This window comes from Heliconius melpomene, chromosome 14, assembly GCF_056956725.1.
Source record: "Heliconius melpomene rosina isolate 202511_hmr_F chromosome 14, ASM5695672v1, whole genome shotgun sequence".
NCBI lineage: Eukaryota > Metazoa > Arthropoda > Insecta > Lepidoptera > Nymphalidae > Heliconius > Heliconius melpomene.
The window spans coordinates 2506245-2518302 of NC_140402.1; the positions used below are offsets into that span (position 1 = coordinate 2506245).

General features: G+C 32.5%; 2 protein-coding genes across 2 annotated transcripts in view; one reads left to right on the forward strand and one right to left on the reverse strand.

Moving 5' to 3' along the window:
• LOC146531914 (atrial natriuretic peptide receptor 1) overlaps positions 1-12058 on the reverse strand; it is a 40415-nt gene that overhangs the window by 12921 nt on the left and 15436 nt on the right. The window contains exons 5-8 of the mRNA XM_085197737.1: positions 4194-4313; positions 2146-2255; positions 1713-1901; positions 906-1041 (exon numbers count right to left, since the gene is read on the reverse strand). Of these exons, the coding sequence (XP_085053863.1) occupies positions 906-1041; positions 1713-1901; positions 2146-2255; positions 4194-4313 (555 nt within the window). The remainder of the gene's footprint in view (positions 1-905; positions 1042-1712; positions 1902-2145; positions 2256-4193; positions 4314-12058) is intronic.
• Positions 4825-6156, forward strand: LOC146531915 (uncharacterized). Its single transcript, XM_085197671.1, has 2 exons — positions 4825-5506; positions 5652-6156. The coding sequence occupies exons 1-2, from the start codon at positions 5489-5491 to the stop codon at positions 6135-6137; spliced, it is 504 nt and encodes a 167-aa protein (XP_085053797.1). The 5' UTR covers positions 4825-5488; the 3' UTR covers positions 6138-6156.

The window sequence follows — 12058 nt, forward strand, 5'->3', positions numbered from 1 at the left end:
TATATAGGGTGGAATTGTCAGCACCACTTCAAATGAAACCACAGTATTAACTACTCTATAAAAGCCTAATATAATTCAGAAAAAAAATAATTCTCAAAAATGAAAAATTTATTTTTTCAAACAAAATAAATAATTAAATTATCGTTTTAAAATAAAACGCCATTTGTAAAGTATAACATAGGCACGCACACACTTACCTGTCAAAGCGGCAACGTCGCACACGTATGTGTGCGTGACACGAAATACCGGATGGATAAAAATCGTAAAATGAAAAAAAAGCCTACGTCCAAACAGTTGAGGTACCTTGATTAATTTCTTTAGTTTTGGGTTTGAAATATTGTACCCTATATGCAGTTTCAGTAAAAGGAGCGCTGCCTCTTCCAACCTGTATATTATTTGTTATATAATTTTTGTTCATGCTATTTTTATGTCATTGTGATTACCTATTTGTTTGTGTTTGTAAGTTCCTTTAAAATAATATACAAAACCTATACACATACATAACTATAAATATCAATATGTATCTATATATATAAAATCGAAAGGTCACTCACTCATCACGAAATCTCAGAAACTACATGTGCTAGGGATCTCAAATTTTGCATAGGAGTTATTTATAGGACGTAGGTGCTTGCTAAGACGGGAATTTGCAATATTCGACTCCTAAGGGGTTGTTTTTGGGGTCGAAAGTTTGTATGAAACTTCGTTACTACAAATGGTAGGAGTCTCAAATTTCGCATAGACGTCACTAGGACGTAGTCATGGAGACAGAAATTAATAATAACATAGTTCACGCGGGTGAAACCGCGAGCGGACCGCTAGTATTATAATAAAAATATGATATTTCCTTTATTTTTCTATTTATTACGTCAAATGGGCAATTGTTTAACAATAACAATATTTACCATGAAAATCCCTCCCCCACATGCGTCGGGTGATGTTCCTCCCGTCCCTCACGTCGCCCCCCTCCGTCAACGTTTCATTTAGCGCCATGCCCAACAAGTAAACGCCATCATAAAACGCACCAATAAAGAAGTTCATCTGCTGACAATACGACGGATTAAACGATACAGTGTCTTTCTTGTGCCTTTAATAATATAATAACAATAACAATAAATACTTATTAAACATTAGATAATTTGAATAATTTTTTTTATAATTTCCAATCTTCGATCCGAATAGACTAGAATGGAAGAAGTGGAGAGAGGCCTTTGCCCAACAATGGGATAGTACAGGCTAGGGAAACAAATAAATCTTCGATATGTCTTGTACGAACATTGGTTGAAACGAGACACAAATATATATGTAAAATTCAAAAACGTGACAAATAATTCTGTATAGAGGCGGAATGGACCTAGTGCTTAGACACTCCGTTCCCCATATTCCGCCGAATTCGAGGCACTGCGCGTTGAGTAGCAAAACTCAATAACACACTGCCACGACGTCAGACCAAAGAATTGAATTGAATATATAAAAAATATTTCATTGCGGTGAGCGAACTCACAACCTTTTGCGTTTACAGGCACACTTTGGTCCCCTTCGCCACAACGTCTTCATTTATAAAAAAAAAAAAACAGCTTCACGCTGTATCCCGCACACAGCAGGGTAGGCAGAAGGAACCTAGTGTTAAGACACTCCGGTCTCCACTATCTGCCGAATATTGGAGGCATTGCGTGTTGAGGGGTAGATAATTCCAAAATTTCTCAACAAACCTCTTCGCCATCAGAAAACGTATAATTATAATGATGTTTCGCCCTTGCCCGAACTGTATCTGCGAATTCATCGAAGCGGTCACCGGTGGGTAACTTCAGAGACACTCGTAATAAGGCTTCGTATGCGGCTCGAGCTGCAGCATCACGCTCATCACCTGCAGCCCATCCAGTCTCTCCCCAGTAACCACCCTACAAAATTACTTATATATGTAATAATTGACATTTTTAACATGTTTGTTATTGAAATTATGAAATATCGTTATCTTAAATAATGTTAAATAAAAAAATTATAATCACAATTAACGTCTCTTAACAGTATTTTTTCTTTTCCTAGTCAAAATAGATTTTTTCGGTTTCTAAAATTATGCTGCCATTTTAAATAAAGGGGTTATATGTATATTTAATCACAATAAAAACTATTACTATACTGAACCTGAAATATTTCCACGTCAAGAAAGGCCCAATCTCCACGAGTCATGCCCAGCGAATGAGCCGCTAGAAGAAATTCACGAACCAGAGACCCTCGTACACTCAGTATAACAACTAAAATAAAAATATTCAACACTTATTTATGTTCTAAGGTAGACTATTATTAAAAATAGTTTATTATTAACCGACTTTCAGAAGGAGGATGTTCTGTATTAGACAACTGTATTTTTTTATGTATGTTTCCCTCGGTTCGCCCGTCAATGAATATTCAGATTTATTTATTTGAAAGAGCTTAGGTTGCCCAATGGGGCATCATTGCTTCCAAGATATGGTCTGATAATGGAATCCCAGGAAATAGTGAGAATCGTTTAACTTTTTGAGTAGGTAGACGTACCTAGTACTTCATATACATTATCTGTATCTTTCCCAAAGCAAGGTAGGCAGAGGGAACATGGGAACCTTTTTTTGCTAACATTTATATTTGTCTTTTTTGAGAAAAGATATAAATGAAATAGTTTTTATTCACAGGAATATTATATATTAACATAGAAATAATTAAAAACAATAAGGTTAAGGTAAAACAATCAATTATTTTTAAAACTAAACATGATACAAAATAAAAAGAGTACTTTTATGCTCTTCTTATTTAGTTTATCTTTTGATAGAAGCTATTAACGTCGGACATATCGATACGTTTCTAAATTAAATACGAATCACTGAACGCACTGACTTGGAACTTTGCTCGGGAGCCTCTAGATTTCTGGTACATAAGCCCTTTTACCCACTCGCCTTTAGTTTTGCACTAAGAGATCCCATGTTCAGAGAGCTATAAGTTTCTATTTGATTAGAAGATAAATAGATATACCTTACTAACTAAATCTTACAAAATATTTAGTAGGTATAATTTTTAAAATGCAAAATATATGTAATGTAAGTATCACTAAAAGTAAAATATTGTCTCAATAATTAGAAAGAAAATTAAAATCAACAGCAAACTCCAAACAATATTTTTCTAATTTGTACCATGTATAGGTATCCGTCGTGGCGCAGCGGCACAAGGGTGTGACTGTAACGCGACGGTTGTGGGTTCGATCCTATTTGAGGAAGTGAAATATTTATTTATGCTTATATTTCCATTTCTTCGCTCTGGTGTCGAGGCAAAGCGCGGCGTTGAGTTCTACCACTCAATACGCAAGCCTCCAGAATTCGGCAGAAAGTAGGTAACGGAGTGTCTTAACACTAAGTTCTCTCTGTCTATATTACATACTTTAAACATATCAACAAACAATTTAATTTCAATATCTATAATAGTTTCCTTAAATTTGATATAAATGGAAAATCAGCTTTAACGGCTTGTAGAGTTTATTTTAATCAAAAGAGGTTGTTTTGGTTGTGGCCGCAAACTTAGTAGAGCTATAACTAAATCCACGTAAACAACAACTTTACTTGGCTTGTTTGTTATTATCAAATTATTATAAACTTAGATTAAAGATTATTAACAGATTAAACATTATAGTAATCTATATATATAAAAGGACTTGTCCTCACTGACTGAGGTAAGACGCACGCAGAGCCGTAACCGCTGGTGGTAGAAACGTGAAATTTGGACAGATGTTTACTTTTGTAATCTGGACATCCACTAAGAAGGGATTTTGAAAAATTTTTACTCTAAAGGGGTGAAATAGGGGTTCAAAGTTTGTATGGAAAAAAAATTAAATCGGCACCGATTTTCATAAAATTTGAAATTTAGACTCTTAAAAATATTTCATTGAACACATGTTTCGTGGTTTATTAGAATTCACCCCTAATTACGCAAGCGAAGCTGCGCGCGTCCGCTAGTATATTATAAACTTAATTATTTCATTATATTGTAATATAATTTAAAAATAATTATATATACGTAATCTATATGGTATGTGCGCTTTCTTTGGTAAAATTATATTGAAATGATAAGTATAACAAAATATTACATATATTTTATTCTAATTTTTAATCACCGATGATTATAGCTTATTATAGCTTATTATGACAGAAAGATTAAGATCAACTCACCCCTTGCGTACATACTGACGTCCTTAAGCAGAGCTTCGCAAGATTCCCTTTCATTTCCGTCCAATTCCCGCACAGCCTTGAGCACCCCTTCTTTTCTTAAGCCCCATTCCAAAGATTTACCTATCCAGTATAAATTGTATTTATTTAATTGACTACAATTTGTGTTTAATTTAACCTAACAAGGCCTAGTCGTATATATGAGTAGTTGGGATTTGTTGGTTCTGGCGCACGCGCCAGAACCAACAAATGCGCTAGAACACGGGAGTGTGCCAGACCCCGCGCGTCAACTTGTCGATGCTTCGAAATTAAAAAAAAAAAAAAAAAAAGGTTTAGCCCCCCATTTGAATCGATTGCGCCGGGTCCCAGAGCTGTAGCTCTAACCGTTCCAAAGATAGTTTTTCGATTCATTAAATGCCACTAGACGCGTCTCTTATCAGTCACCCTCATCAAGCTCGGGCCCGGCCTTATCGCTCGCTTCCCCGAATTGCTAACAACGAACCTACGTCACAGTGCCCGTCTCTTTGTCGCTATGTTGCCTAACAATTTGTTTATTAAAAACTTCTCATTTAATATGCAATTTCTATCATTTTAATTTAATAAAAATGTCTAACCTAACCTAACCTAACGAAATCCTGCAATTTCTATCATTTTAATTTAATAAAAATGTCTAACCTAACCTAACCTACCGAAATCCTGCAATTTCTCTCATTTTAATCAAAGCGTCAGAAACCGCGATACAGGACTGTGTGTTAGAATCCGCGATATTAAATCGCTTTCTACAAATGATTTTCTTATTACAATCTTTGTGAATTTATTTAGTCTAAATACTTCCATTGTATTTTTTACTATATAATGTTTCAAATAATGGTGCGCCGATGTAACAATATTTTGTTTATTAAAACTTCTCATTTAATATATATATTTTTATGAAATCTAACAATAAGAAATCGAAATGAGAGTATAAAAATGTAAAGAAATGTTCAACCTAACCTAACCTAAGAATAAAAATATTTTGTTTATTAAAACTTCTCATTTAATATATATTTTTTATGTATTTTTTAGTTGTTATTGTAGAATTTTAGACATGCTCAAACTTGTAACATTTACTCATAAGTGATAAGCATACAGTTTGAATATTATCGTTATCACTTCCGGTATTTTAATAGGTTTGTTCCGCTACATTGTGCAAGTTAGTATAAAACGACTGTGTATCTTTTTTGGATTCATCACTAAGTTGTTCAGTGTCTTCTTGTTAAGAACTATTGTGCGAGTGTTGTCTAGTAAGTGCTAACCACATGGAAACCATTATGGATGTGAGTATTACTTTTTATTCATGTTATTTTGTATTTTACTATGATTTTTTACAACTTATGTTTTTTACCACTCTCTAACGTTTTTTAGATAGCATAGAAATTTATTTTATTTTATACTTATTTTCGTTTGTATTCATTGTTGTAGCTTACGTGCTGCGTGGGTGGGAATAAGACAGAATATGAAGAAAACACATATAAACAGTATTACTTCTCAACATCTGACGATGAACGTACCTCACCATACCCTATCAAGAAACGAGAGAGATCAAAGAGCAGTGACTCTCTAAACGAGTTCTTTCAAGAACCTCCTCCGAAGATAAAAAAGACAAAACTACGTTCTTCATCGGTGGGGCGAGCGACGAACGATGGTACCTCATATATTACTACCAACGAAGATGATGGATCCAATGCAACACATCTCATAAAAATTGAGATATTTGAACTGAAAAAACTGGTTGATGTACCACCGGAGGAGCACTGGAAACATGCAGATGTGAGGGTCAAATATTATAACAAGAAAAATAACAAAAATAACCACCACCAGCTTACACGAAAGTTGGTACATAGTATCACCAAAGAAATTTCTAGTGCACCAAACCTAAAAAAATATCACTTTAAACAAAAAGACTAAATAAATTATTTTACTAAAATTTTACTTTGTTTTATTTTCATCTGAAAGGCATTTTAATAAAACCAAATAATATTTTTTACATTAGCATTTATTATTTCACTCATACATATTTTTTTACATAATGTTATTCTTGTTTAAAATAATATAAAAGATTGAAACATATCGTTTAACAGAAGATCATTATTATTTGTATCTTGATTAAACATTGCAACAAAGTTAGTGAGAGACATACCTCTACGCTTAAGATATATATATACAAGACAGTATTCGCCACAAAAAGAAGAAAAAACATTTTGAATTATCTTATTGCTATATGTCCATCTACTTGTATTTCGTTTTAAAAATGATAAATGATAACTATTTGGTTTTCGACCAAAAGTATCGAAATATTCCCCAATTCCATTTGTACCTATGTAAATTGCTATCCAATGTGAGCCTGGTTTTGTATCAGGATCTAAATTACTGATCAAATAAACAGGAGTTGACATATGAACCGGCAATCGATTAGCAGCAAAAACATTTGATGTTAAGGTGGGATGTATTGTTTTTAAATATTTACTTATCTCTAAAGTATTCATGATATTTACGTCTATAGCACACAAAAGTTATCAAATATATAGAATATATCACATGGAGAATGTTATTTTATAAGGCCTACAGTCTATTAACTACTAAAATCTACACTTACGTTTCTGTTCTTGTCTATTTCAATTAAATTATCAAACTCAGCATAAACAATACAATTTATTGTTTGAGTGAGAGCATTTTCAAACCTTACTTCTAACCTAACACTCCCGTGTTTGATTAAATTCCAATGCGAAGAGGTGTTTGCAGCTAAATCAGGAGTTAGATCAAAGGCCATCAGACAATATCCTTTTGGATATCTATCTCTGTTGATACCATTACCTTCATTCAAGAAGTGAATACCAGTTCCCGTAAATAGTGTATGATACATAAGAGTATGAACTCCATTACTAAACGTTGGTTGTAAAGTTTTTGATGGTATTTGCATACCATCGATATATAAACTAAACGTATTAATACCGAAGTTATCAAAATCGTATGGGTTTTTAGTATAACTACCGTTAAAAGCTGTGTTATTAACAAATCCAATAATACACCGTTTAGGTATTTGTCCAAGGAAAACATTGTCAAGTGTTTTACCCTGAACACCAGATGGAATTGTTAAGACTTTTACTTCAGCTCTTGTGATTGGATATTTTGCAGTTGTAGATGCTAAAACTTTTTGATGAGCAAGCAGTACACTCGGATTTATTCGAGCTTTACGAATCATAAGAGTAGCATCAGTGATTGATACTTTTACTTTTATATCATTTGTTGAAGCCATGAGGTTAAAAGAATCTCTTGATCTAACTAGTTTTATACACATTTCAACACCATTTATCAGAAACTTTTCTTGATTAAAAATATCTCCATGCAAATGTCCAATCATTTCCACTTCTTTACTTTTCTTTACATATTTTTGTCTTTCTGTGAATCCTTTATTTGTTTCATCAGTATTGTTCATTTTCCCAGCAGTATCTTCATACCACAATCCGCATGTAAGATGTGATTGTTTCGCATGTGGAGCATAATTTAATAGAGTTTCTATGTAAGCACGATATCCATATGTATTATTTGGTGGAGACATAAGTTTTTGATTTAAATAGACATCTAATTGACTAAAAAGAGAGTGAAGCCAATAATTGACTGGAGCTACAACAGTTGTATCCTCAAGAGGTGTTAAATCTTGATTTACTATTTTTGCTTTGACATGAATTAATGTATGTGACAAATCAATGTAATCATCACCAGATCCAGGAATTTGAAATTCTAATGGCCCATCGTCGCTGAGTGATGAAATTGGTTTGTAGTGAATCCATTGTCCATTTTCTATGCTTGTTTGAGTAGATGGTAAAGCGAATAAGTCCAGTTCGGATTTGGCACATTCACAAGAATGATTATGTAAAAACGACATTATTTTTAATTTGTTGAAAATATATCGTCGTTGTTGTAATTTAATTTATAATTTCTTTTAGCTCTTTTCAATGTTCTCCCTTTTAGATTCTCCGACTGAATGAGACTTTGTAGGCGACGTCTCTTGGTTTTGTTACCTGATCCTGTCATCACTCGATCTATTTTATCATCAGCTTTTCTTTTTAAATTTGAAGTAGCTTTCCTAAAACGTTCTTGCATCGATTCATTTAATGGTTTTGCCTGTACCATGTCTGATAAAAGTCCTACACCAGCATTCAATGCCTCTTTTCCAATCACTCTTGCTCCATTCGACAATAGAGGTAGAACTGATCTAAACAACCCACCCAAAAAACTTCCAATACCATGACCACGCTGATGTGCCGCACCCTTATAGATAACTCCAATTCCAGTTCCAGCTTGATGGATGTAATATTGTTGATATGGACAAATATTATCACTACGTTTTTCGTACATAATTTTATTTAAATTAGTTGCGTTTGAAATGTAACTTAACACAGCTCGTTCCAAATTCAAATGGTATATTTTCTCCGGTGTTAGACCTTATATCTATTTCAATTGTATCAAACTCTCTACGCATTACTGGGATATAGTGTGGGGGCGAAAAAACGTGCATTTTGTTAGATCCATATGCATATTTAACTGGATCCAAGGAAATAATCCGTAACAATGAACACATTACATCTCCCACTATTTGAGGTTCTACGATATCACAGTAAATTAATAGTTGTGATGGTAAACCTAAGTAAAGGTTAGCTGGAAATTTACCTGTAGTTTTAGTTCTTACATCAGTATTTGGATCAAAACCAAGCTGAAGACTCAACTTTGAAGAAAACTTTAGAGAAATGAGGTCATCGATATTTCCAGTTAAAGTGATGTATTTTGAAATTTTATCGTAGCGTAGTTTAAATGATTCTCTAGAATTCAGTGCTGATAGAACATCCTCTATATTTTCATAACTAGATGCTGGGATATGATCTTTATAAGTAACAATCTGTGGTTTAGCTTCATTGGGAACCTGCTGCTCTCTTTTACTTATGTACATTATATTTTGTTTACTTTGGACAGTGAACATAGTACATGGATACTGAAATTCTACAATTCCTACCGACCATTCTCCTTCTAGTTTGATAGATTTTGGAAGTTTTGTTGAAAAGTGTGTCGTCTTATTATCAGGAAAGTATAAAACTGAGCTGTTACTAAGTAGTGTTAAATAAAAATCTTCGTTATTCATGACTCTAAGCTCGATGCTAATATCCAACTGTTAAATTTATTCGGATAACCTTTCCACTTCACGAACAACTCCTTTCTGAGACCTGAATACCGAGTACGAATAATTTTATCTATTTTGTGTTTTGTAGTGGGATCATATGTTACTTTTTGTAACTCTTTTTCATAGAATGTTCCTATTATAGGTTCATCTTTTAAATCTTTTAAAGTATACACTAACCACGGCGATCTCTCTATGACTGATGTAATTATAAATATTTCATCACTCCAATTTGTTTCATATCCTTTTTGAAATATGTGTTTATATTTTGTTATTCTAACATGATCACCAATTTGAAATTTACAAATGGTTTTATGCTGACTATTTGTGTTACCATACAAATTACGCCAAACTGTCATTATATTATTATGATTAACATCACAAGGACACATCTTAATACTTCGATGAATGCTATGGTTATATGAATAAAGCAAATCTTGTAAAATGTCAACATATCGATAAGTATTTTTATGTGTAAAATATCGCCACATTTTCATTTTCAATGTTCTCTGAAATCTCTCAACAATACTGGCTTTGATATCAGGATTGTTCGTCGTATAGTAATTAATATTTCGCGTTTTTAAAAATTGCTGTACATCTTTTGACATAAATTCAGTACCTTTATCAGATTGTAAGTGTTTGGGAATAGTGTTAGCTTCTAAAAATATACTTGAAAAACATTTTTTTATAGATTCAGAGTTCTTTTTTTGCAAAGGTCTAGCAAATGCGTATTTACTAAAAACATCGATAACACATAAAATATATTTATTTCCATCATTATATTCACTGTAATTTCTCATATCACTTAAATCAGCTTGCCAAAGATCGCTAATATTAGATAAAACATATTTATTTCTCGAAAATCGTCGTTGAACAGGCTTATGTAAGGTATAAGTTTCTTGAGACTCCAACCATTTTTTTGTATCTTCTTTAGTCATTTTACTTTTCATTGCTTCGGATAATTTATTTAAACTACTATAACCAGCAGGATTAGAAACATCATAATAAATATTTTTGATTTCTAATAAGGGGTCCATCTTTCCCAAGCAATTTTTCGTTTTACTTTTTCTTCGTTCGATTTTGGATATGTTTGAGGAGTTAATTGATTTGTGGTGCTTGAAGATTCCGTCTCAGCTTGTGACGTTTTCCCAAAATCAGGTGTCTTTGACATAACATTTATGAAAGTTGCTCGTTTAGGATTTCCTATATAACTCAATGGTACTTTTAAATCCTTCAAAACTTTCGAAAATTCTACCCAACCTTGTGGCGAACTGTTTTTGAGTGGTCTTACAACATCATTGATTAAGTCAACAATATTACTTTTATAAACTTTCTTGTTGTCTATAAAAATTGTACCATTATCGTTCCAATTAATCTTATTTTTATTTTTTAATAAAATATCAATTAACAGCTCACCTTTTATTTTATATGTCTTTGGTATGAGTTGAAGCAGTTGAGATTTAGTGTAATAGTCATTACTTTTGTGTGGAGTATTCTCATTAATCAGTCTTTCGTGTGTTTTCAAAGGCTCTTCTTTAATGTCTACAGTTTTTTTTGTTGTTGCATCTTCTTTTATATAATTTTCCGTTTCAGCAAAATTTACTAAGGGTATTTCTATTGGTTTTCGATCTTTAGCAATAAAATACAAATATCTCTGAAGAGTTTGTTGATAAAGTGACCATTTCTCTCTGTCGTCTAATTTAGTTTTTAAAACTTTACTCATTTCTTCATCAAGTTGTGATAAATTGTTAACAGTAGTATGAGCATTATCTTTCTTAAGTTTCTCCATTATTTCAGGTTCAATTAATATCATTTTCTTTGCGTTGTCCATTTTTATTCTAAATCAATGAATTAAATAGTGCACCCAAAACTGTGCTCAAGATAATTGGTAAGAAAGTTCCACCTTTTTGTATTATAATATTTTTTCTAGCTTTGTTCTTTGTCTTTGAAACAAGCTTTCTTAAAACATTCTTATACTTATCTAATTTATTTTTGTGTTCGTCTTGCAGCGGAATTTTCCCTTTCAAAACATTGTATATGCACTCACAAATGCAATCGATTTCTTCTTTATTACAAGCGCCAAGTAAAACTTTTCTATATTTTGGTTTTAAGCTATGTAGCGCTCTTAAAAACTCTTTATGTGTCTTTACTCTATGTGTCATTGTTTAATAATGATGGAATTGTCTTTAGAGTTATTGTATTTATATCCCTTCTTAGGAATGTAACAAATGGTATATTCATCAGGAAATATGTTAGTTTTCATTCGATAAATATCATCTGTATTTTGTTTTAAATCTATCATCAAGTATCCATGTGGTTTACTAGTGGCATCTTTGTATGCTTCTTCAACATATTTAGGATTCTCAGGTACTATTTGACGAGCAAGAAAACGTATTTGAGTTTTGTCTCTAGGATTTTTAAAGTAAATGATGTAGCTAGAATTTAACGATATATCACGTTGCCCTTTCCCTTGATGAAACAAGTTTTGCGTTATGTAGAATACACTCAAGTTTCTATGATGACTTCCTTTAGTAAAAATATCAACTATGCGCCCATCAGATTCTCTCATAAGGTCGTCGATTATAATCAATTGGGGATACTTCCCATCAAACATGTTCAAGTCAGGAATTCCTTGATAGTAATTAACTCCACTTAA